General features: G+C 43.6%; 1 protein-coding gene and 1 pseudogene across 3 annotated transcripts in view; both read left to right on the forward strand.

Annotated features, from left to right (window-relative positions):
* The window catches only part of FEZ2 (fasciculation and elongation protein zeta 2), a 335,869-nt gene that overhangs the window by 165,767 nt on the left and 142,504 nt on the right, over window positions 1-27,598 (forward strand). For 2 of the 3 annotated variants that reach the window (XM_073627652.1, XM_073627654.1), the window contains one exon: window positions 2,995-3,075. The exons of the other annotated variant lie outside the window; for it this stretch is intronic. In XM_073627652.1, coding sequence (XP_073483753.1) covers window positions 2,995-3,075 — 81 coding nt within the window. The remainder of the gene's footprint in view (window positions 1-2,994; window positions 3,076-27,598) is intronic. 3 annotated transcript variants of the gene reach the window in all.
* On the forward strand, window positions 17,282-17,400 carry LOC141141659 (5S ribosomal RNA; annotated as a pseudogene).

The raw sequence follows: 27,598 nt of genomic DNA on the forward strand, positions 1-27,598 counted from the left end.
GCTATCACCATTATTGCTATTGCTATGAGCAACATCACTTGTGATAGCATGGGCAGTGACAGGTCCTCTTTATAGAGAGACCCTCAAACTCTACTCTGGCCTCAAAGCAGCCGATCAAACGAAGATAGTTTTGATCGGCTGCTTTACAAGCAACCAAAACTGAAAGTGATGAAATCCTTGTCATTTTCTTTCTGACATCACAGAGGGGGGAGGGAATGGAAGTGGGGCAGGAGAGTCTGGGAAATGTGGTGATGGAAAGGAAACCCTCTTCCACCCCCTGTTAAAGTGATTGGGTAGCTGTAGAGCTATTCGATCACTTTTAACAGAAAACCCATCACCTACTCTAAGGTACAATACCAGGATGATGGCTGCAGCCATCATCCTGGTATAACTGCTTCCCTTTTGAGGGAAGCCTAGGTATGGGAAGCAGTCAATTTAACATTATAACATTTAATTTTTTTTTTCAATTTTTAAGCACCACTTACCTTTGTACCATTTTAGGTTATTCACTGTACTTGAACTGCTTGAATTCAATAAGTTGGAAAAGTGGCGCTGTTCTAAAATTTTTGCCAATAGTGTATGTACAAGAAAAAGATTAACATTTTGACATTACGGGAATGTGTGCAACAACATATTTGGTTTATAAAGTGCATTTCTACTTTGGCAGCCAGTTTTGAGAAAACCCTATACTATGCTGATCTATTCCCATTCGTACAACATGGCTAACAAAAAATGTGTTTTAAATGTTTTTTTAGTTTTTCTCTCAGGGGAAGGTGTCATGTCTGACTGCAAGGTTTTTTGAACATTATTAAACTGAGCCTGTCCCAAGTTTATCCTCATTACCATACAATGTTAGAAGCCCAGTCTCTACATCTTTAACCCTTTGTTAGGTCATAGTGTTAAAATCTATTTGCAAATGATAATAAAGATCTGCCTGCACAGTGCAGACAGGGTTAGTTATGGCAAACCCTGCTCCCTGCCCCCTCATAATCAAAGAAGAATACCTAATTAATTGGAGGGACTGGAACAGAGTATCTAAACAGGTAATCTGCAATTTTGTTTTTTGGTTTTTTTTTTAAAGTTCTGCTGTGCAAATGGGCACATGTAACAAATATTAAGTAGGTGTTATCCCAATTTGGCTACAAATGTGGAAATACACTTTAAGTCTTTGAGTTTAGAATGCAGTTCAAGGAAGGAAATGTTTTGAAGTAAGCTAATAAGTGTCTGTTGGAAATCCGGTTATTTGCTTTTGGGGTCTGCAACCCTCATAATTCCTTCTTTCAGTAAGTGAAGAAAAATGATTTTATCCCTGTTAATCACATATTTTTTTATTTTAGACTAGATATGTTTTTACTGCTGTTTATCCCATTGGGAATATTTTACTTCACTTTCTGTCCCAAATACTTAGAGAACTTCAGTCTTTCCCCGTTTACCTGATACTGTGTTCGGCACAGTAAGGATACTCACCTAGCCAGTGGGTTCAGCGTTGAGCTGCTGGGATCCTTCTCTCTGCAGCCGCTGCACATGTCCAGCACCGCCATCTTGCCTTTGACGGCTGCTGACCCTTCCAGGTGTAGGTACCTCTAGCCCCTCCTTACTGCATGGGACTGCACGTCGTGCATCTCAGGAGGAACCGTGTCATTTGCCTAGGCAAATTCCTGAAGTTGGGGGCGGGCCGAGTCTTTTAAGCCATAAAAAAAGTGAATTCATTAAAAAAAACAGTAACCCAGTATCAGTGCTGTGGAGAGGAGCAGAGTTCACTGGGAGGGTGAGGATCCACCTCAAGGCCCCATGCACACGAGACACAGGTGCAAACTATGCTGAACACATGTTTTTAAAAGCTGAAACCAGTGTTTAGAAATGCCCGTTTTGCCGTGTTTGCATGCCACGTTTAGCCGCGTTTTACCGCGTTTGCGTCTAGAAGCGTTTAGTTAAGATAACAAAAACCCTCCCCGAGCACTTTTCTGCAGCAGGGAATGACATTTTGCAGCCCGAATTTGGGGCCCCATATCTCGGGGCCACTTAGTGCTAGGAACCCCAAATTTGGTGTGCAAATTTTTTTTGGACCAGAAAACACAGAAATATGATGGTAAACTGCAGCAGAGAATGACATTTTGCGACCCGACTTTGACTCGGGGCCACTTAGTGCTAGGAACCCCAAATTTGGTGTGCAAACACAGTGGAACTACACTACAACATATCCAAAGTTGGGGTTCCTAGCACTAAGTGGCCCCAAGATATGGGGCCCCAAATTCGGGTCGCAAAATGTCATTCTCTGCTGCAGAAAAGTGCTTAACATTTTCTGACCCGACTTTGGGACCCCGTATCTTGGGGCCACTCGGTGCTAGGAAACCCAACTTTGGGTATGTTGTTGTGCTAGTTCCACTGTATTTGCACACCAAATTTGGGCTTCGTAGCACCAAGTGGCCCTGAGTCAAAGTCGGGTCGCAAAATGTCATTCTCTGCTGCAGTTTACCATCATATTTCTGTGTTTTCTGGTCCAAAAAATAGGGTTCCTTTTAAAAACACTTATAAACGCAAACGCGGCTAAACGTGGTACCGGTGTTGATGCTTTAAGGTTTTAGATGTTTTAACTGAAGAACAATAATTCATCAGCCCAGTGTCAGACGTGTATTTTGTTTAGAAACATACATAATGTTACAAAATTATACCTAATGTGACTGTGCTGTGTCAAGTAAGGGACAAATAAGGGCAGTCCAGTGTCTGAAGATACTTAATCACTTCAGTAATACTTTCTTTTCTGTTTCAAATCAAAATCATAGTATGCTTATTAGGGAATTTGTTTAGGTATCTTAGTTGAACCAAGTGCACGCTAGTGTCAAATAGTTCCAGCCTCTTCTAATGCTTACAAGATGTTAGTGTTACTGCATTTCTTGCAAGTTTGTCTGAAATAACATGTCAATTATAAAAGACCTTGCTAACCACCTTTCTCTTACTTTCTCCACTGCTTGCTGTACTTCTGTGCCTCTGTAGCGCTTCAGCATGGAAGGTCTGTCAAATGTCATACAGCATAGTTTTCGTCAGACGTTTGGGAGTTCAGGTGGCGAGAAACAGGTGCTGGGATTCTTTTCTCTTATTTCTGCTGTCTAACTTATTTCCTCACTTCATCTGTCACTTGTTTTTGTACGTGCATACCTGCCAGTAATTTATACACTTCTAGGGGGTAACCGTGATGGGTTCAAGAACTAAAGAACTACTTCAGACTTCAGAATATAATTTTCAAGTTTAAGACAGTACTTATACAGTTCCTATAAAATATTGTTGAATCGCAGTGGATTTTATATATTTATTAATATTGTTAATATATTACATTTTTTTTTTTTGTTTTTTTTTTTTTGTTTTTTTTTTACTTAGTTCAAGAGATATAGACCCTTTTCATGGCAAAGGTAAACAGATGTCTGTGAAGTGGCTTGAACGAGAAGAATGACCCAAGCTCTTTTGGCCATACTTCTCCTGTGGGTCACCGGAGTGCCCTTAGTCCTGCACTCTTGTGACCCAGGTTCAGCTGACAGCAGGTTAAAGTCTCCTGTTGGCTGAAGTCACAGAGCTAGTCCAGGCTCTGCAGTGATCCCGAAAATGACGGGATCCACCCAACTGCCTGACTGGCAGCTGGCTCAGCCTATCAGTGTGTTGCTATGAGCCGGAGCCCAGCCGGTTCCAGTGAGCAGTGGAGAGGCAGAGCACAGAGCCAGTGACTGACAGTTACCACTCTTTACTCAGAGCAGACCCAAGATTATGCATCTTATAGTTGAGTTAATCTTCTCATTCCTGTGTCAGAAGTTTTAGCTTTACTTGAGGTCATTGTTTTGTTGCAAGGCCCATCCTCTCCAAGGGCTCGGGTTTCTTTTAGGCCCCTTTCACACAATTGGCCTGCAAATATCCGCCTGTCCGTTTTTCAGGCCAATCTGAGCATGCCATCCATTGACTTGCAAGGGCAGGTGGATGGCAGTGGAGATGTGTCCACTGACACCTGCCTGCCACAAAACCAACAAGATCTGCTCAAAACAGACGGATGGTGATACGTTTGCCATCCGTCAATTGGATCGGATGAAAATGGACAGCATGCATCATCTGATCTTCCCATAGAGAACAGTGGGGCTCTGATGGGTCCATCCCTGCACAGTGAGCAGAGACGGACCTGTGTGCCTGCTCAGCGGGGATCAACGGGTAGATCCCCCCCACTGAGGGAGCGGATCTGCCCCGTGTGATAGAGGCCTTTAGAGTGCATCAAGTATTTCTTCAAGATTTCCGTTTATATTTACCCACAGTATAATTCTACCACCTGGTTAACAGTGAGTATGGTATGTTCATGATTATGTGCAGTGTTTAGCTTACATAATACATGGCATTAATATAGTTATGATGGTCAAACAGCTCAGTTTGTTCTCCTCAGACCATTTTACTTCAGAGTTTCTCACGAGCTATGTGGAAAATAGGCAAGATTCCGAGAGTTTTTGTCAACAATTTTTTGCTACTCTGTCATAAAGCTATGACTAATGAAGAAAATAGGCAATAGTTATATGCATAGTTTCTTCAGTCTCAGTTACTGACGATTTTACCTTAAAGTGGAGGGCCACCCTGAAAAAAAAAAAATCAACAAAAATCCTAAAAAAAAATAAAAAAAAAAAATTTGGGAAAAAAAAAAAAAATTAAACTTACCTAAACCCTTGTTGCTAGGCAGTCTTCCTAACCTGCCTCTTCCTATTTCGCAGTGAGTTCTTCTCCTCGGTGAGCGGCCCCATTGTCTTCTGGGAACTGTGTGTTCCCAGAACACCACGGGGCCATTCACAGAACGGAGCGCCGCGCCGCTTGCGCATGCGCAGTAGGAAACTGGCAGTGAAGCCGCAAGACTCCACTGCCTGTTTCCCTTTCCTAGGATGGCGGTGCCGGGACCCGAGAGCCGAGGGACGGGTTGGCCTCGGGCGGCGAACATCGCGGGCACCCAGGACAGGTAAGTACTTATTTAAAGTCAGCAGCTACAGTGTTAGTAGCTGCTGACTTTAAAATTTATTTTTTTTTAGGACGGAATCCTGCTTTAAGACCCCTTTCACGCTGGAGGCGTTTTTCAAGCGCTTTAGCGCTAAAAATAGCACCTGTAAAGCACCTGAAAAATGCCTCCCCCCTGCAGTCCCAGTGTAAAAGCCTGAGTGCTTTCACACTGGGGTGGTGCGCTGGCAGGACGTTAAAAAAAAAAAAAAAAAAAAAAGTCCTGCAAGCAGCATCTTTGGGGCGCTTTGAACCCTTTATTCGGCTGCTAGTGGCCAAAAAGCTCCTCTAAAACAATGGAAAAGCGCTGCTAAAAATAGTGCCGTTTTCCTGCTGACTCGGCCGCGCTGGGTGAAAGGGCTCTAATAGTTGTCATAGGGCTCTTGTCCTTCCTTACTAGTCTCTTCCTTGTACGGTCATTTCATATGGTGGACAGCCTGCTTTTGGAAATTTCCTGTTGTGCTATAATGTATTTCTTCATAGCTGATTAACTATATGCTAAGGCATAGTTAGGGTCTTGGAAAAGTTTTTACATCCATCTTCTGACTTGCCCTTTAATGCACCTTTTCTCCCAGCATTCAATGGAGGGCACAATCTTTAAAGTAAAACCACACTGCATCTGAGCACCAAAACACTATTTGATTCATTTTTAATATTCAAAGCAGTCTCACTCATCCATTCATGTCTACATGCTTTATTTTGTTGAGAAATCACTTTGAAAAACACCCCCTAGCATTACTTGTCATTGCTATCTTGTGTACTGGCAGATGATTCATGTAGCATTTACATGCTGGAATCCATCTGTCTTTAGTTAAGGCATGCAGGCAGGTGGGTGTGCTTAGCTGAGAAAACCCCTCCTCCCCTCCAGAAGACTCCTGGGATGTATAACCCCAATTATAAAAGTTGGGATGCTGTGTAAAATCTACATAAAAACAGAATGCAATGAGTTGCAAAGCTCATAAACCCATATTTTATTCACAATAGAAAACATATCAAATGTTTAAACTCAGAAAATGTACCATTTTACAAAAAAAAGGTATTTTTGAAGTTGATGGCAGCAACACATCTCAACAAAGTTGGGAAAGGGCCAGGTTTACTACAGTTTTTTTTACAGAGTTTTTTTTTTAAACTCTGTAAACGTGTGGGAACTGAGGAGACCAGTAGCTGGAGTAATGGGAGAGGAATGTTATTCCATGCTACCTGATTTAGGATTCTAACTGCAGGCCTGGGCCTAATTTGTGGTATTTTCAGTTTCAAACTGCAGCAAATCTTTTCAATTGGTGAATGGTCTGGACTGCAGGGAGGCCATTTAAGAACCCAGATTCCTCTACTTTGAAGCAATGCTGTTTCTTTAATCGTACATCACGGGACACAGAGCCATAGTAATTACTATGTGGGTTATAGTCCACCTTCAGGTGCTGGACACTGGCACACCCTAAACAGGAAGTTGCCTCCCCATATAACCCCTCCCACTACTGCGAGTATCTGTTTTTTCGCCAGTGTCTAAGGTGTTGGACACGAGTGAAGATGTGCTGTGCTGAGCTCCTCTAAAGCAATTATACAGAAAAAACCGCAACAATACTGCACAATTTGAAGCATTACGGAAGCGGCCCTCTGCACTTAATGATTATTCACTGAACCTGGATACTGCTCTCCGTTCTATGCTCTACACAGCCCATGGACATTGCTTGGTTTGATATGAACTCTGCCGCTCACCGTATGCTGTGACTTTGCAGTCAATCAACATAGACGCAAGAGCATAGCGTGTCAGCGTATATTCTTTCTGAACGAGGAGACCATGTATGGACGGGAGTCTATGTGAGTAAGAATCAACCACTATAGGTTCTTCTATTGTTCAGTTATTTATATATCCCACTACTGGGGAACGTACACACTTGGATCAGTGATTTTCAAATAGCACTGAAGATACTTGAATTTCCAGATTACAGTTTGCTTCTTAGCTGTGAATATCAGCACTGCTTTATGCATGTTTAACCGGGAATAAAACACGTGTATGTGAACTTTATATCCATCTTAATAATCCAGTTCATGCAGACAATTATTTACATTACTTGACCATTTGATGTCTTCACTATATCCATTTGAACTGGAGCCCTTCTGGACTATTGAAGCATATATCGAACCCGGGTTCAAGATTGTATCTGCATGTGTATGGTAGATGTTTGTGTGAGATGTGTGTATCAGGTACTGGTGGCCACCCAAGTCCTTTAAGACGTTAGTCTTATTTTAATTATATGTTGTTAGTAATAGTAATCTGATGTGGATGAGTTATCTGCAACATAGTTGCCTTTTTCTAATTTTTGTTTTTATTTTTGATAACTAATAAAGATTTGTAAACAATATGGTAGCTGTTCCTTGTTGAAGAACTGCTTTGCAGTATTCTTTGCTGTTTTTTCTGTATAAATGTTTGACTAGTTCAGAGGACAATCACCCTATGTCCGGCAATATTATTGCCGCTCAATATAGAGGTTGATTAAACATACAGGTGTTCTTAATGTGAGTGGGTAAATGGTAAGCCCCGTTAGTTACTCAGATTCACCTCTTTACAAATAGGCTTGGTCTTTGGTCATTTCTTCTTTTTTTGTGTGCTCCTCTAAAGCAATCCTTGCTGGGGCTAGCTATGCAGCCGGATCCATTCAAAGTGTCTTTTAGGCTGAATTGAATGGTACCCGGGCCTCGTATCCGAAGAAACTAGGTTTTGCCTGTAACGCTTCTCTTTTTAGAGAACTGGACCCCGGGCTCCAGTACTTTTGGTGTTAAGGCCATAAAGTTTTACTGGCGGGGTGCTTTTTACAGGTCCAGGATCGTGGGTTCCCCGAGAGTCCCCGGTTCCTGAAGGTTTAACGGAACCCACTGTCAAGGGTGAAGATTGGGTCTGTTGGTTTTACCACAGAAAACCCTGCAGCGGGAAAGGTAAGTGGAGTTTTTCTAAGGAATTTTTAAATTTTCTTATGAAATGTCTCCTTTAAAGTAAATGTTGGCATTGCCTAAGTGTCACCGCTGGGGGGCTGTATGGAGCACGTACCTTCTCATGCTTTGCTCATTGTCACGCTGTGTCACAGAAGCAGCAGACTTTCCTCCGGCTAGCAGGCAGACTTTCTGTAAGTTGGGGGGTTTTGCTTCCTCCAGACACCCCCACCTGAGCTGAACTCTTCCCCTCTTGATGAGTCTGAGAATAAGGGAGAACTAAAAATGATTGGCAATGCCGTTTTTTCTTTCACCGCCCCTACACGGCGGCGGCTTCCAGGTCTCCTCCACGCCATCCCTCCCTCACTCAGTCGATCCCGTGGGATCGGAGGCCTGTGCTTGCACGGGAAAACTTTTTCTTTATCGTACATCATAGGACACAGAGCCTCAAGTAATTACTTACTTGTTATGGGCCTACCTTCAGATGTTGACACTGGTATAACCAATACAGGAAGTTGACTGCCCTATATAACTTCCTTGAGTCCTCAGTTTTTTCGCCAGTGTCTAAGGTGTTGGTCACAAGTGAAGATGTGCTCTGAGGAGCTCCAGGGAGGGATCCATGCTGGATTTAAAAAACCTCCACAACCAGATCCATTCTCACCACTGAGGCCATAGGATGGTACCTGGACCTCGATTCAAGAATGAGGTTTTGCCTGTAAGCTTCTCTCTGAGAGCTGGACCCTAGGAACCAGGACTCTTTTGCTCTTGTTACATTACCTAAAGCTGCTCCTGAGGGATGCTATACAGGTCCAAAGGAGCGGAACCCCTATTAAAGAGGGCCCCAGTTTTTGAAGGTTTAACTACGCTGCCTGCCGTGATGAGTGAAAGTTGGATCTGTCTGTTAAGTCAGCAGTATCCTGCAGCAAGGAAAAGGTAAGGGAAGAGGCTAAGTAGTGTAAAAAGGTGCCTATGCTTTCCTTCCATATTAAAAACTATGCCTTTAAAATGTAGTTACACATACCTTACTGTGATGCATCAAGCAGCTCTGTGTCTGGCTATCAACAGCCATGTGTGGTCTCAGCAGCCAGAGTGGGGTTCTCAGTGAACAAGGGCCTCTTCTAGAGGAATCAAGGGGATACAGCAGTTACAGAAGCAGCAATTTTACAGGTTATAGGTACTCTGGCAGCAAATGCAGCAGCTCCATACAAGAGCAAACTGAAGTACACAGGCATAGGATTTTTATCCACAAGCTACTAGTTCTGCTTCATGTAAATCATGTCATGTAGATACAGCTACTATTGTAAGACTATATATCTGCTGGTTATCCCCCCCCCCCCTCCACTGGGAGGCACGGTGGCCAATTCCAGTTTTTTTTATATATATATATAAAACTTGCCCTTATACACTTACCTTTGCTGGGTATTTATGCAAAAATAGCCAGCCTGTTGTTACAGGCAGTACTTTCAGTACGTACAGCGGCTTTACAGGCATTGCAGGCTCTTGTCTGCAACACCGCCTCCCCCTCTCCTGTCTGTGTTTTAGTAAGAACAGCGTGCGTGCGTGCACACAGATTATGTTATACTGAAGAGGAGGGGGCGGGTTGCTAAGGGGCGTGTTCTTACAGACAGGTGATGCCGTGTGTAGGACGTAAAGACGTCCACACAGCTGAACAGTCTGGAAACACACGGTGCTAAGGGGATAAGATTCTGAGGATGCCAATCAGGTTTTTTCACCTGATGCTTGTAACACAAACGCTCTCAGTATGCAAAGCTAAGCTGATAAGAATGTGTTACAGCCTACGGCCACATCACACTAAGGAGACACAGCAGCGCTGGGCACGTAAGGGGTGTAAAGCAGGCATTTTCAGTACAAGAAATATATTGTTATCAGCATTTTAAAAGACTGATCCTATGGTGACATTGTCTTTTTGAAAATTGTTGTTAAAACAAAAAAGATCTATTCTGTTACCTCTGTTTTTGTACCTTGCACTATGACTTCCAGAGCTACTGTAAAGGTACCTAAGGTGCCACCCCCAGGCCCAGTCATGCCACCATACTGTCATCCTCTCCGGAGATACCAGACATGGCAAGACAGGGCGAGTCATTGGAAGCTAGCGGTTGTGCAACTGTTTCACACACTTCAGCCCCTGTATACGTGACTGAAGATGCATTTTCCTCAGCCCTGCAGGGCCTATAAGGAAGATTAGTGGCTTTAATCGCATCCTCCATCCAGGTGGATAGGAAGCGTCCTAGGTCCCCCTCCCCCACCTTAAACACTTTACAAACAATGGAGGGTCCAAAGGAATTGTGGGAACAAGATGAGGTATCACCCTCAGACAATTTAGAAGAAAGACAAGACGGTTAATCCTCTGCAGAGGAAACAATACTTGATGTTTCAGCTTCACAAACTGAAGTACAGAGCTTTACTGAAATGGTTCGCTCTGCTTTCATGCTTTCATGCTCGACATTAGAGATGCATATCTGCATGTCCCTATATTTCCTCCTCCCCATAGGTTTCTGCGGTTTGAAGTAGAACAAAGGCACTTTCAGTTTGTAGCCTTGCACTTCGGGCTTGCTACAGCACCCCTGGTATTCACAAAAGTACTAGCCCCACCTCTAGCATAGTTAAGGGCACAGGGATAACTGTCTTGGCTTAGTTAGACGATCTGTTGTTAATAGACCAGTCAGTGGCTCGCTTGAAGCAAGATGTAGCTATTACAAGCAGTTACTTGGAGAGTCTAGGTTGGACTCTCAACCTGAAGAAATCCTCAAAGCCACTAAAAAGGCTGGAGTATCTGGGCCTGATCATAGACACAGCCCAGAAAAAGGGTGTTCTTGCCTCCCGCAAAGATCAGCTCCATACAAGAGCTGGTGCGGATGGTCAGGTCAAAGAGAAATCCCTCAATACGTCTTTTGCATGAGGTTGTTAGGAAAGATGGTAGCTTCATTCGAAGCAGTTCCCCCTATGCCCAATTCCATTCGAGACTGTTTCAAAACAGTATTCTGTCTGCTTGGAACAAGACGATTCAAGCTTTGGATTTACCAATGCGGCTGTCCCCAAGAGTGTCCCAAAGCCTCAGTTGGTGTTACTAACTCAGAACCTGCTGAAGGGAAAGTCCTTCAGGCCAATTATCTGGAAAGTAGTAACGACACGCCAGCCTTTCCAGGGACAGTGGTCAAGAACTGAAAGAGCCTTGCCCATCAACATCCTAGAGATTCGGGCAGTGTATTTTGCTCTGAGAACCTGGACCTCCAGGTTAAAGAATTGTCCTGTCAGGATCCAATCTGACAATGCCACGGCCGTGGCATATATCAATCACCAAGGGGGCACCAAAAGTCTCTCAGCTCAGAGAGGTGAACCAGATTCTAACTTGGGCAGAAAAGAATGTCCCATGCCTATCGGCAGTTTTCATTCCGGGAGTAAAGAATTGGCAGGCGGACTACTTGAGTCCCGGGGGCAGTTATTCCCGGGGGAATGGTCTCTTCATCCCGAGATTTTTCAGGCTGTTTGCCAAAGATGGGGGACTCCGGACGTAGACCTTCTAGCGTCTAGGTTCAACACGAACCTAGTCAACTTTGCGTCCAGGACAAGGGACCCACTCGCATACGGAACAGATGCATTGGTGTCCCCGTGGGATCAGTTCTCACTGATCTATGCATTTCTCCGATTCAGTTGCTACCTCGACTTCTTTGCAGAATCAGGCTGGAAAGAAAGTCGGTAATACTAGTAGCACCAGCATGGCCCAGAAGGTCATGGTACGCAGAGATCGTAAAGATGGTAGTGGAGGGTCCTTTGCCTCTCCCACTAAGGCCAGACCTGCTATCGTAGGGGCCGATATTCCATCCTACTTTACGAATGCTAAATTTAACGATCTGGCTATTGAGACCCACATTGTGAAGAAACTTGGGCTTTCCAGGGCAGTTCTTTCTACTTTGATTAATGCAAGGAAGCCAGCTTCTAGAGCTATATATTATAGAGTCTGGAAAGCTTATGTTTCCTGGTGTGAATCCAAGGGTTGGCACCCTCGGAGATATATTATAGGCAGAATTCTCTACAAGTAGGCGTAGAAATGAAGTCTGCCCTGAGTACTATTAAGGGCCAAGTCTCAGCCTTATCAATTTTATTTCAAAAACCACTTGCTACGCATACTTTAGTCCTGGGTTTCATGCAAGGAGTGATGCGGATTAATCTGCCAGTTAAATCACCCTTAAGCCCTTGGGACTTAAATTTTAGTTTTGTCAGTGTTACAAAAACCGCCATTTGAACCATTACAGAATGTTCCCTTTAGTCCTTCTGACTAGGAAGCTGATATTTTTGGTTGCTATATCCTCAGCAAGGAGGGTTTCAGAATTGGCTGCTCTTTCCTGTAAAGAGCCATATTTGATTATTCATGAGGACAGAGTGGTGTTACACCCTCGTCCAGGCTTTTTGCCAAAAGTGTTTTCAGGCTTTCATCTGAATAAAGATATTGTCCTGCCATCGTTTTTTCCAAAACCATGTTCCAAGGAAGAAAAGTCACTACATTGTCTTGATGTGGTGAGAGCAGTGAAGATCTATTTAAAGAAAACTGCTCAGATTCGTAAGACTGATGTCTTATTTATTCTGCCAGAGGGTCCTAAAAAAAGAACAGGCAGCTTCCAAACCCACTGCTGCTAAGTGGATTTGGCAAGTTTTAATTCAAACTTATGATTTAAAGGGAAAGATTCCCCCTTTTCAAGTTAAGGCGCACTCTACCAGAGCGGTTGGTGCTTCTTGGGCAGTGTGTCACCAGGCCTCCATGTCTCAGATCTGCAAGGCCGCGACTTGGTCTTCAGTACATACATTTACAAAATTTTATCAAGTAGATGTAAGATGGAATGAGGATATCGCCTTCAGGCGCAGTGTGCTGCAGGCAGCAGTATAATTCCTCAAGATCTGGGCATGCCCTACGGGTTGTGTCTCCCTCCCCTAGTAGCATTGGTATGGAACGTCCCACTAAGTAATTACTTGAGGCCCTGTGTCCTATGATGTACGATAAAGAAAATAGGATTTTTAGAACAGCTTACCTGTAAAATCCTTTTCTTGGAGTACATCATAGGACACCAAGCTCCCGCCCCTCTGTTTTATGGGGTGAGAGTATATTGCTTGGCTACAAAAACTGAGGACTCCTGGAAGTAGGAGGGGTTATATAGGGGAGTCAACTTCCTGTATTGGTTATACCAGTGTCAACACCTGAAGGTAGGCCCATAACCACTAAGTAATTACTTGAGGCTCTGTGTCCTATGATGTACTCCAAGAAAAGGATTTTACAGGTAAGCTGTTTTAAAAATCCTATTTTTTGAAAAAGAAAGGAGGGGGGGTGTGATGTAGGGGCGGGGCTTAGCACAGCCTTGGCGTCCTCCGACACGGGAGTACTGTATGTTTTTTTTTTTTTTTTAAAAAGAAGAACTCCATTTATGCTGGCTGCAAAATTGTCGGAGAGACTTAAGAGCAAAGAAGAGCATGAAAGAGGTTTTGGTGATACAGGCATTTCCTATGTGACACATTTACTATTTGCATCAGGCTGAGCATTAATAGCAACGGCAGTAGCTGGACTATTGCTCAAGCAGTGGATGCGATTTCTTCTGGTAGTACCTCTGCTTTGTGCATCGGTCTGTGGTCAGAAGGGGGGGTTGAAACACCCCCAAAAAAGAGCTAAAAGGGTCTCCCTCAAGCTCTAGAAAGCCTACTCATCTCTACAAATGACCAGTCACCCCCTCTCAGGGTAGGATGCCAGAGTGAGCATCAGGACCATAAAATGTCTGCAAATGTTTTTAACACTGCAGCCCTTGTTTATTTTATGATAATTAAAAAAAAAAAAAGTTTAGCGACTTTAATCCCTTCCCGACCGCCTCATGCAGATATATTTCGGCAGAAGGGCACGTACAGGCAGATTAACGTACCAGTATGTGACCCTTTGAGAGGCGGCTTGCGGGCATCCACCGGGAGCTCCGTGACCGTGATTGCGGGTCCCGCGGACTCGATACCCACGATTGTCTCACGGTGAGGAAGAACGGGAGATGCTAATATAAACAAGCATCTCCCCGTTCTGCCTAATGACACTGTCACTGATGACAGCTCCCTGTGATCGGGAGCTGTGATCAGTGACATGTCCCACACAGCCCCTCCCCCTACAGTTAGAATCACTGGCACACTTAACCCCTACAGCGCCACCTAGTGGTTAACCCCTTCACTCCCAGTGACATTTTTACAATAATATGCAATTTTTTTAACATTGATCACTGTATTAATGCCAATGGTCCCAAAAATGTGTCAAAATTGTCCGATGTGTCCGCCATAATGTCTCAGTCATGATAAAAATCACTGATCGCCGCCATTACTAGTAAAAAAAAAAAAAAATTATAAAAATGCCATAAAACTATCCCCTATTTTGTAGACGTTACAACTTTTGCGCAAACCAATCAATAAACGCTTATTGCGTGTTTTTTTTTTTTTTTTTTTACCAAAAATATGTAGAAGAATAGGTATCGGTCTACACTGAGGAAAAAAATAGTTTTTTTTATATATTTTAGATATTTATTATAGCAAAAAGTAAAAAATAATGCGTTTTTTTTTTTTTTTCAAAATTGTCGCTATTTTTTTTTGTTTATAGCGCAAAAAATAAAAATCGCAGAGGTGATCAAATACCACCAAAAGAAAGCTCTATTTGTGGGGAAAAAAGGACGTCAATTTTGTTTGGGAGCCACGTTGCACGATCGCGCAATTGTCAGTTAAAGCGACTGTCAGGTCACCTTGATGCTAGGTGACAGATGCACACTGTTGGGATCAGGAGTGCACCGCAAGGTAGTGGACCCTACAGCTGACTGCTGCGGATGGGAGTCAGGGTGGTAAGGAAGGCAGGGCCGCTGGAACACCAGCACGGATCCCACCGGGGTTAGAGTGTAAGATTCCCTGGGGCGCAGAGCCAGCAGATGTTCACCAGAGCCTCTAGTGGTGAGGATGGACTGGGCTGCAACTGGCTCCAGGTCGCGACCCCCAGGTTCCCCCAGCTCACACCCACAGTAGGCAACAGGAGGATAGGGATAGTAAGAGAAAGAGCCAAGGTCGGGGCCACAAGCAGACAAAGACAACAGAGCAACAGAGTTCACGCTAAGGTTCAGGGTTACAGGCAAACAGGGATAGTCGGGGACATGCCAAAGGTCAGGGTCACGAGCAGACAGGAATAGTTGAGAACAGGCCAAAGTCGGTAACTGGAATCAGATGTAGGAAACACAGCAAGTACACACGAAAGCTAACACACAATGGTTGATCAGCACTGCTGGCTTGCAGTGCACAGGTTAATATAGGGTTCCCTTATAGGGCCTGGGGTGGGGCCATGCTTAGAGGAGAGGTTATAAAACCAGCCAGGTGTTAGTGGCTGATCTTAGTCTGAACACATGAGGAGAAGGTAAGCTGACAGAGAAAGATTACTGCATAACCATGACAGCGACGCAATGCCAAATTGCAAAAAGTGCTCTGGTCTTTAGCCAGCCAAATGGTCCGGGGCCGAAGTGGTTAATCGCATCCCAGTGTGGGTAAAAATGCGACAGGTTCTCTTCCTTTACCCAGGACCCTCAAACTGAGGAACTAGGGACAGGAGAAGATGAATTCCCTCAGGGGACTGTGGTGAGGCTGATGACTCCTCTTCTGAGGTGTCAAATGCGGGAGAATCAGCTGTTCCAATCTTAAGATTGATGGTGCAATTTCTTGCTGAATGATTGCTCCGCATTTATGTACCCTTAACTGAGTGTTTGGGTTCATTAAAGCCTCCTCAAGCTGTGCATGCCTTTTCCTGTCCATTCATTGCTGGAAAAGCTTTTTTATTTGAGGATCACCCAGATAAACATTTTTTCCCTCCTAAAAAGTTTTCACACTTTATCCTATGTTGGAGGAAATTCACTAAGTAGGGTATACCAGCAATTAACGCTGCTATATCCTCTGTGAATTCCTATTGGAAAAAAAAGAACTGGCAGATTGAGTGTCTGAGCCTGCTCTGACAGTAATTGCTTAATCGTTGAGAGACCAGTTTAAACAGGTGTTCAAGGTTATCCTGCTCAGCAGGCCCAGGAGGCAGCTTTATGTTTGCAATAGTTGCTATGAGAGATTCTATCCTTCAGGCATTGCGCCCTTCACTAAGCGCTTTGTAAGAAGCTCCTGGCTAATCTTCCTTTTTGCTGTGAAACACTATTTGGGGATGTTTTGGATAATACATCCAAAGAAATTCTAGTGGAAAGCTCCCTTTTTGCCATTTTAGAAAAGGAGTAAATGTATTTTCGTATTAAAGCTCCTTCTCCTGTGCCAGAGGCATCAGCCTCCAGGCAGTCACGGCGGTTTCCACCGTCAGGCTCAATCGAATAGGGGGAATTCTTCTGCTGTTCTCAAGGATCTGGCAGGAAGAGTGTCAAGACGAATGGGGGACTTCCTAATGGCTCCAGGGTACAAACTGTATTTCCCTGTAAGAGTTCCCGTCTCCTTGTTTTCTCGTTCAAACGTTTCTAAGGATCCAGAGAAAAAGAAAAACGTGATCATGGGGGTCCCCATGTAAGAACAGAGGTTAGGGTTTAATCCAAACCTCCTTTTTTTTTTTTTCTTTTTTTTTTTTTCACGGTGCCAAATCCGAATGGACATTCTGGATCTCAAAAATCTAAATTTAATTTCTGAATATAACCACTCTTTTTTTCGTATGGAGTCAGTCCAAATCAGCTATCTCCATCCTACAAGGAGGAGAACTTCTGGCGTCAATCCACATCAAAGATGCATACCTCCCATATGCCTATTTCCTCACTCACTAGTAATGTCTACTTTTCAAGGTGGAAAATCTTCATTTTCAGTGTGTAGCTCTGCTTTCTGGGCCCAGCTACTGCACCTTGAGTGTTTCCAAAGGTTCTGGCCCCTCTTCTAGCCAGATTAAGGGCCCAAGGTATAACGATTATAGTTTACCTAGTCGATCTGTTCTTGATAGACCAGTCGGTGGCCCGCTTAGACCAAAGTATGGTCACCACATGCAACTACCTGGAATATCTAGGTCGAATTCTCAACCTAGGAGAAATCTTTTTTTAAAAACATGAAGGCTAAAATACTTGGGTCCGATCATAGGTTCACCCAGAAAAGGGTATTCTTACCCCAGGCAAAGATCAGCGCCATAAAGGAACTGGTTTAGGTGGTCAAAGCAAGATGAATTTCTTCTATTCAACTTTGCATGCGGTTGGGAAAGATGGTGGCTTAATTCGAGACCGTTCTTTATGCTCAGTTTCATTCGAGACTGCTGCAAAACAGTATCCTAGCGGCTTAGTTCGAGCTCTACTTTCCCAATGTGTCTGACTCCAAAGCCTAAGGTCACATCACCCTGATAGCGCCCGATCTTGTCTGATCTTGGAGGTTAAGCAGGGTCGGGCCTGGTTAGTACCCGGATGAGAGACCACCTGGAAATACCAGGTGCTGTAGGCTGGGTGCGCCGGAGCCTCAGTTTATGGTTAATATCCAAAAATCTACTAAGGGGAAAATCCTTCCTTCAGTTACCTGGGAAGTGGTAACAACTTATGCCAACCTTTTTTGTTTAGGATGGGGAACAGTCCTGGAAGAGGCAACTGTCCAAGAGAAGTGGCCTAGATCAGAAATGGCCTTGCCCATTAACATTTTAGAAATTCAGGCAGAGCTCTTGGTCCTGAAGGCCTTAACGTTCAGTTTACGGTATTGTCCTGCCAGGATTCAATCCGACAATGCCACAGCAATGGCCTATATTAATCACCAAGGGGGCACAAGAAGTTGTGCGGCCCAGAGAAAGGTGAATCATATCCTATCTTGGGCAGAAAACAATGTACTTTGCCTATCGGCAGTCTTCATTCTAGGAATAGAAAATTGGCAGGCGGACTATTTGAGTCGCCAGCAGTTGTTCCCGGGAGAATGGTTCCTTCACCCTGATATCTTCCTGTCAATATGTCAAAAATGGGGGATCCCAGACATAGATCTGTTTGCATCCAGGTTCAACAACGAAATCGACAACTTTGTGTCAAGAACAAAGGATCCGTTAGCATGCGGAACAGATGCCTTGCTATTCCCGTGGAATCGGTTCTCACTGATTTATGCATTCCCTCCTATTCTGCCTGCTTCCACGATGACTTCGCAGGATCAAGCAGGAAGGGAAGTCGTTGATTCGTGTGGCCCCCGGCGGGGCCCAGGTAATCTTGGTATGCAGAGATCGTAAAGATGGCAGTAGGGGACCCATGGACCCTACCATCACGGCCAGACCTTCTCTTTCAAGGTCCGGTGTTCCATCCTACTTTACAAACGCCAAATTAAACGGTCTGGCTATTGAGACCCACACTCTGAAGAAGCGTGGGCTGTCAGGTTCAGTAGTTTCTACCTTGGTTAATGCATGGGAGCCGGCCTCCATAATTATATATTATGGAGTGTGGGAAACATATGTGTCCTGGTGTGAAACCAGGAGTTGCACCCCAGGAAATAGGTCAAAGGTAGAATCCTTGACTTTCTGCAGATAAGGTGAGAAATAAGGCTGGCCTTGAGTGCTTCTAAGGACAGGTCTCAGCCTTATCGGTATTATTTCAACGACCACTTGCTTCGCATTCTTTGGTTCGTAACTTTATTCAGGGGGTAACACGGCTTTATCTCTGGTTAGGTAACCCCTGAACCCTTGGGACTTGAATTTAGTTTTGTTGGCATTACAAAACAGCCTTTTTTTTTGGGCCGATACAACATATTACCTTGGTCCTTTTTAAAAGAAAAAAAACATTTTTTTCTGGTAACCATATCTGCTGCAAGAAGGGTATCGAAATTGGCTGCTCTTTCTTGTAAAGAATCTGGTGGATGTAAAAAGAAATGAGGATGTCGCCTTTGGGTGCAGTGTACTGCAGGCAGCGGTATAAATCCTCTGATCTCATGGTGCCCTACTTGTGTCTGCCTCCCCTCAGTTGGCATTGCTCTGGGACATCCCACATAGTAATTACATTGGCTCTGTGTCCCAGATTTTTATAATCGCTTACCTGTAAAATCCTTTTCTTTTGAAGTACATCACGGGACACAGAGGTCCCGCCCCTCTTTCTAGTATACACATGTATTGCTTTGCTACAAAACTGAGATACTCCCAATAGTGGGAGGGGTTATATAGGCAGGCAACTTCCTGTTTAGGGTGTGCCAGTGTCCAGCACCTGAAGGTGGACTATAACCCACATAGTAATTACTATGGCTCTGTGTCCCGTGATGTACTCCAAAAGAAAATAATTTTACAGGTAAGCTGTTATAAAAATCCTATTTTTCATACATGAAGTATGCAATTTATCATTGTCTTGCTGAAATGCAAGGCCTTCCCAGAAAAAGACATTGTCTGGATAGGCACATATGCTGCTCTAAAATTTGTATATATCTTTCAGCATTGATGATACCTTTCCAATTGTGCAAGCTTTTCCAATCCATTCACAATAATACACCCCCATACCATCAGAGATGCAGGCTGTTGAACTGAGTACTGATAACAAGCCAAAAGGTCCCTCTCCTCTTTAGTTTGGAGGGTGCGGTGCTCATTGTCGTCTGACCACAGAACAGTTTTCCACTTTGCAACAGACCATTTTACTTGAGATTTGGCCCAGAGAAGATGGCAGCATTTCTAGATCATGTTCAGATATGGCTTCTTCTTGCATGATAGAGCTTTACCTTGCATTTTTGGATGGCACGCTGAACTATGTTGACAGAGTGATGTTTGGAAGTGTTCCTGAGCCCATGCAGTGACGTTCATCACAGAATCATGCCTGCGTTTAATGCAGTGCTGTCTGAGGGCCCAAAGATCATGGGCATCGAATATTGCTCTTTGACCTTTTCCTTTGCGCACAGAGATTTCTCCAGATTCTCCAAATCTTTTGATATTAGGTACTGTAGATGTTATATATAACCAGTTCCAGGCCAAACAGTGGTTTTGTTATCTTGAACTGGACATCATATGACGTCCTGTCAGAATGCGCCATTCACATGGTCGTGCAATGGTGTGATCTGTCACCGGCCATGTCCACGGGACATGACCGATCAGAGTACTGGCTCGCAGCCGGTACCATGTAACCGCTGTGACCAATCACAGCCGGTCATATGACAGTTGTATATGATGGATGGCTTCCTTTCATGCCATCCATTGGATACAACTATGTTGCTAGTTGTGATTGGCCAGTGTGATGACATGGTACAGACAGGGCCAATCATAGCCCATCTGTACCATGTGATTAGCTCTGGCCAATCACAGCTAATCAAAACAAAACAGACTGAATCCGTTTCATTCAGTAAAGAATGCTTGCTTATAGCAATGTAATGCACTGCTATAAGCAAACAAAATGTAAAAAAAAAAAAAAAAATCCTGGTCACTTCCCGAGTATTACAATGTTACTAGGGTAACATTATATTGCTCTGGTCACTGTGTGTTTAAATATAAAAATCGGAAAAAACTAATAGTTTTCATTTTTTTTTTTCCTGTCATCAGTCAGTGTCCTTGATTACCACCACACCCGTTATAACGCTGTACTGCACCGTTGACCGTATGTTAAAAAAAAGGAAACTTTTTGTTTTTATTTTTTTCCCCAAAAATCAAAAAATTCTGACAAAAAAATTACAGTAAGGATTACAAATAGTCAATGTTAGCTAAGAGTGAAGTTCCACTTAAACCTCTGGGTTTGTGCATCTGCCTCTAGCAGGGTGGACTCTAGTAAATTCAAAGGCACGTCCCCATCTTGTGGCTATAAACCTTTGCTATCCTGAATAAATTCACTTTAGCTTTAGTTACTTTAGCTTGGTGCCCTTAGGAGGTATAACGTCTCTCTGCAGCTCTGTTAGGTCAATGATTTGAAGGCAATCATTCTTTTTAATTATTGCTGCTGGCATTGTCATACTGGACCCTCAGGTTCATCCAGAATATCCAATTCACTCCAGCAGATATTTGCTTGGTTTCTTACCAAACCTCCAAATCCAAATATTTACAGTTATGACTATCACTTGGCTCTGTGTATTACCTGACCCCCAGTTTCTGATATGTACTACACAGCCATTCGGGCACTTCCAGGTTTGGATTAATCATAATGGCCATTACCCTGCAATGTGTCCTAATGAACTCCCAGATTTTGATTACATGCCACCCCTGTGTTGTAATAACCACTTGCCGACTGCGCTATAGACGGATGACGGCTACAATGGAGTCGTCCAGTTCTAGGAGGTTGTCCTATGACGGCCTCCCATGATTGCGCCTGCTGCGGGGCACAGGTGGCAAGGTCTGTGATCAGTATCCTCTGGACACTGCTTATCACAGATTGAGGTAAAGGACCAATCAGTGACTCCTTACCACGTGATCAGCTATGTCCAATCATGTCCAAGTAAAAAGAAGCCGGTTATCGGCACTCCTTTCCTCATGCTGACAGCATGAGGAGAAGAGAGCCAATAACCGGCTTGTGTAAAGGGGACATGTACACTGATAATCAGGGCATTGATTAGTGTAGTCCCAACAGTACCCACCAGTGCCTCCATCAGTGACCATCAGTACAGCCTATCAGTGCCCATAAGTGCACATCAGTGAAAGAGAAAAATTACCTGTTTGCAAAATTTTATAACAAAGTATTTCAAAATTTTTGGTCTTTATTCATTTATTTAGAAAAAATAAAAAGCCCAATGGTGATTAAATACGACCAAAAGAGAGCTCTATTTTTGTGAACAAAATGACAAAAATTTTGTTTGGGTACAGTGTTGCATTACCACGCAATTGTCATTCAAAGTGAGACAGCGCTGAAAGCTGAATGTTGGCCTGGGCAGGAAGGGGGTAAAAGTGCCCAGTAGGCAAGTGGTTAAATATTAACTGCCTGTGGTTTGCTTTTTTTTTTTTTTTAATCTCATAAGCAAATAAAGGAGGCTTGCATAATGTAATCCATTTCCATTTTCTAAGTGGTCTCCAAACTGCGGCCCCTTTGCTTGCTTTTATCCGGCCTTTGGGGCACTCTTCCTGCCACTGACACAAACAGAGAGGCATAATTCCTGTTATGACATCAACAACAGGGTACTATTCCTCCCACTGACACCAATGATGGTGCACTATTCTGCCCTCTAATGCCAAATAAGCACTGTTTACTCTCACCGATGCCGGTACAATTTCTACTGTCAATGGCCACAGTCTGCTCCCCTAAAGTCTGGAGGACCGTAAACTGGCCCTTTAGATAGTTTGGAGACCCCTGTTCTAAACAAAAGACGACATGTATATGTAAATTAAATATTACAGTGCCTTGAAAAAGTATTCCTACCCCTTGAAATTTTCCACATTTTGTCATGTTACAACCAAAAACGTAAATGTATTTTATTGGGATTTTATGTGATAGACCAACACAAAGTGGCACATAATTTTGAAGTGGAAGAAAAATGAAAAATGGTTTTCAATTTTTTTACGAATATGTGAAAAGTGTGGCGTGCATTTGTATTCAGCGCCCCATAGTCAATACTTTGTAGAACCATCTTTCGCTGCAATTACAGCTGCAAGTCTTTTGGGATATGTCTCTTCCAGCTTTGCACATCTAGAGTGAAATTTTTGCCCATTCTTTGCAAAATAGCTCAAGCTCTGTCACATTGGATGGAGAGCGCCTGTGAACAGCAATTTTCAAGTCTTGCCACAGATTCTCAATTGGATCTACGTCTGGACCTTGAATGGGCCATGAACACATGAACATACTTTGATCTAAACCATTCCATTGTAGCTCTGGCTGTATGTTTAGGGTCATTGTCCTGCTGGAAGATGAACCTCTGCCCCAGTCTCAAGTCTTTTGCAGACTCCTCTAAAAAGTTTTCTTCTAAGATTGCCCTGTATTTGGCTCCATCAATCTTCCCATCAGCTCTGACCAGCTTCCCTGTCCCTGCTGAAGAAATGCATTTCCACAACATAATGCTGCCACCACCATGTTTCACGGTAGGGATGCTGTGTTCAGGGTGATGTGCAGGGTTAGTTTTCCACTAGACATAGCATTTTGGTTTTAGGCCAAAAAGTTAAATTTTGGTCTCATCTGACCAGACCATCTTCTTCCACATGTTTGCTGTATCCCCCACATTACTTCTCGCAAACTGGACTTCTTATGGCTTTCTTTCATTAATGGCTCTCTTCAATAAAGGCCAGATTTGTGGGGTTCACGACTAATCGTTGTCCTGTGGACAGATTCTCCCACCTGACCTGTGGATCTCTGCAGCTCCTTCAGAGTTACCATGGGCCTCTTGGCTGCTTCTCTGATTAATGCTATTCTTGCCCGGCCTGTCAGTTTAGGTGGACGGCTATGTCTTGGTAGATTTGCAGTTGTGCCATACTCTTTCCATTTTCGGATGATGGATTGAACAGTGGTCCGTGAGATGTTCAAAGCTTGGGATTTTTTTTGTTCCCTAACCCTGCTTTAAACTTCTCCACAACTTTATCCCTGTCTGGTGTGTTCCTTGGCCTTCATGATGCTGTTTGTTCACTAAAGTTCTCTAACAATCCTCTGAGGGCTTCACGAAACAGCTGTATTTATACTGAGATTAAATTACACACAGGTGGACTTTATTTACTAATTTACAGGTGACGCTTGAAGGCAATTGGTTCCACAAGATTTTAGTTAGGGGTATCAGAGTAAAGGGGGCTGAATACAAATGCATGCCACACTTTTCAGATATTTATTTGTAAAAAAAAAATTGAAAACCATTTATCATTTTCTTTCCACTTACACTTATGTGCCACTTTGTGTTGGTCTATCATATAAATTCCTAATAAAATACATTTTGTACATGACAAAATATGGAAATAAGGGGTATGAATACTTTTTCAAGGCACTGTAAATATTTTGTCATGGTACCTGGCACGTCTTTGAAAGCAAATAATATCCCAAACAATTTAATGTAAATGGCATGTTGAATTTCCCCATATATATTGATGTTACATCAATTGTCGTGAACAAATGGGACATTTGCTAAACGTGTGTCCATATATTTACAACCTCGCATGTATAATCAGTCTTTCAGGAGAATGGATTTTTGGTAAATGGTTGGGATCTTTGGAGCTTAAAGCAGAGTTCCACTCAAAATGTAATTTCCCCTTTAAGGGAAGGTGACCCCCTGACATGCCATTTTTTTTGGGGGGGGGAGCGGAAACCCTCTTTCTAGAGGATTCCAGCTCCCACTTCCTCCCGGGGCATCGCGGCGCTGGAAGTAAGTTCACCTCTCCCCCCTCCCTCTAGGCAATCATCTGGGACACATCACAGGTCCCAGATGATTGCCTGGCCAGTCACAGCGCAGCTTGCGCATGCGCAGTGGGTGCCCGGCTTTAAAGCCACAGCCGGGCGCCCACAGTGACAATGCCAGCACCACAGAGAGGAGGGGGAGATGAGTGGGGCTTCGTTCCCCCGCATCACTGCTGGACCCTGGGACAGGCAAGTGTCCGATTTATTAAAAGTCAGCAGCTGCAGTATTTGTAGCTGCTGGCTTTTAATTTTTTTTTCTTTTAAACGGAACTCCGCTTTAAGGGCAACAAGTATCTGCTCTCTTATATAATCTTTAGTTCTGATATCCCTTAATAATTTTTTTTAGTTCCTTAATACTTCTTAGTTTGATCTCCCCCTAATATTTTTAATGAACCTCCTATCCGCCAAAAGTCTTTATCCTGGTTTCATTTTTTCTTTATTGTCTAAAATAATTATCCCTCCCACTTTATTTTTGGGTCTAAGATCTCTCTTTGCTTCTATTTCTTGTAATCCTTTTATTAAATCTATTTGTTCCTTAAAATTTTTCTATTTTAATTCTCGATAGCCAGGTGCCTTAGCAAAATAAATTTACAACAAGTTGCTTGTATTTTTCCTGGTGCTTTAAATATAAAGGCATTACACTATGCAAAAACTCCTTTGTATTTGCATATGAGTTGCTTAGATTCTGCTTTTGGGGAGGACATGAGAAAAATTAAGCTTAAAGTGGTTTTAAAGCCAAAACGTTTTTTACCTTAACCCAGTGGTTCTCAACCTGGGGGTCGAATGACGATTTGCTAGGGGTCACCAAATCCTGGGCTGTTCCCGGGGCTCTCCCAGCCTTTTCGTGGCCACCCAGCTGGCCTGTTCCTGGAGCCTGCGGCCGCCCACTCAGCCTCTTCGCAGCCGCCCATTCAGTTCATGGCTGGGGGGGGGGGGGGGCGGAGACTAGAGTTCAGCTGACTGGTGAGGAATGTGAAGTGGGAGGGGGTGAAGAAGACCCTATCTCCTGATTTCGGCGTAGGGGTTACTGCTGCGAGACACCACAAAGTCGGAGACACGGTGAAGCCAGAGACACAGTGAGTAACACTACCTGTGATTATAGTTGCCATTAAAAGTCCCCACTACAGTTCTCAGATCAGCAGATGACCTTGATCAAGAGCACCTAAGTTGGCTGATCAGAACTTTCCCAGCACTGCCACTGATCCGACCCCCCCCATCAGCACTGCCACTCATCCCAACTCCCCGCCAGCACTGCCACTCATCCCATCCCCCCCCCCACCAAGGAGTAAGAGAAGGAATAAAAATAGAGAATACATGGAAGGGAGCGGAAAAGAGGGGGAGGAACAAAGAAAAAGGGAGAGAAAGAATAAGAGAAAGAACAAGAAAGACGGCTAGAGAGAGGGATGGGGGAAAAAAACAAGAAATTAGGGTAGAGAGAGATAAAAGGGAAAGAAAGGAGAGCAAAGGAAGAGTGGTACATCCACAATGTACCATAAGGGGTTTTAATACTGTACAAGTGAAAGGGACTCATGGAGTGCTAAATATCCTTGGGTTAGGGGCGCAAATTACTTGTCTTGCCTTCGGTGCTGACAATCCACGCTATGAAAATAATTTTACTGTTAGGGGTCCCCACAACTTGGAAAATTTTATCAAGGGGTCACAGCACTAGGAAGGTTGAGAACCACTGCCTTAACCACTTCAATACAGGGCACTTATACACCTTCCTGCCCAGACCAATTTTCTGCTTTCAGCGCTGTCGCACTTTAAATGACAATTGCGCAGTCATGCTACACTGTGCCCAAACTACATTTTTATCATTTTGTTCCCACAAATAGAGCTTTCTTTTGGTGGTATTTGATCACCTCTGGGATTTTTATTTTCTACTAAACAAATAAAAAAAGACCGAAAATGTGAAAAAAAAAGTTTATTTTTTTGTTTCAGTTAAAAAACTTTGTAAATAAGTAAGTTTTCGCCTTCACTGATGGGGCTGCTCTGATGGGCACCGATGAGGTGGCACTGATAATGGGCACTAATAGGTGACACTGATATTGGGGCGTGAATGGGCATGGATGGGCACTGATGGGTGGCACTGATGTACTGTTATGTATGGTACTGATGGATGCCAATGAGTGCCAAACAATAATGCCTGCCAATCAGTGATGCCCATTGTGGGCACTGATTGGCATCTATTGCGGGCACTGATTGGCATCCCTGGTGGTCTAGGGTGGCATACCTTGTGGTGACATCTCTGGTGGTCCCAGTGGCATCCCTGGTGGTCCAGTGTGGGCATCCTAGGGGGGCTGTGCTGATAATCAATCAGCACAGACCCCCCTGTCAGAGGAGCAGCCGATCGGCTGTCCTCTACTCGCGTCTGATAGACGCGAGTGAGGAAAAGCCGATCACCAGCTCTTCCTGTTTACATCGTGATCAGCCGTGATTGGACATGGCTGATCATGTGATAAAGAGTCTCCGTCAGAGACTCTTTACTGAGATCGTAGTTGCAGTGTGTCAGACTGACACACCGCAACAACGATCGCCACGATGCGTGCCCCCGGGGGTGCGCAGCGGCTTAATATCCTGAGGACATCATATGACGCCCAGTCAGGATATTGAAACCACTTTGCCGCCGTCATTTTGCTATATGGCGGGCGGCAAGTGGTTAAAGCATTTCCTGCATTTTAGGTAAAAAAAAGTCCCTTAGCTCTTCTTTATCTGAACCTAGGACTGATTTAATTTTTGTTGATTTTTTCACAGCTGTATAACACAGCTGTGAAAAGTCTCTTGTGGGCTTAAACGTCCTGCCCTTAGGCTGTCCATACATGAGTCATTTTTTAAAATTTTTTTTTCATTCAATCAGAAGGTTAAAAGAAAATAAATTCAAAAATAAGTGAGCGCTCAGTGTACCAGTTAAAAAGCCGCTAGCACAAAAAGGTGAATATACAATCCTCAAACAATATACAATCAAATAAGTCCAGCGCTAAAAATAAATACAGTGAATGATTAGCCAAAAATTCAAAACAAAGTGAAACATCAATTAATGTCCCATTAATGTCCCAATGTGTATTCGTGGTCAAACATATTGTCAAAGGGCAGATCTCTTTCACAATGTGTTTGAGCACGAAACGTGTCGGGAAGGGTCCTATACAGTGACGTTATTGCCACCAGGACCTCGTGGCAGGAGCAGTGTTTTTCTTGCAACTTTATACAAGTTTTATAGCCTTTTTGTACATGTATTTCTATTTTATCTAATAAATACTACACCATAGTTGCTACATTCTTGGCTCCTGGTGAGCTTTTTTACACAGTTTAACCCCACTGAAGGGGTACCCCGATGTACTGCTGTTTTGCTGCTGCACCTTCATTGATGCAAGATTCGGCTGAGATCTATCTACCTCTGTCCACGTGTTTTATAATACAAG

Source organism: Aquarana catesbeiana, linkage group LG04 (assembly GCF_042186555.1).
Source record: "Aquarana catesbeiana isolate 2022-GZ linkage group LG04, ASM4218655v1, whole genome shotgun sequence".
Lineage (NCBI taxonomy): Eukaryota > Metazoa > Chordata > Amphibia > Anura > Ranidae > Aquarana > Aquarana catesbeiana.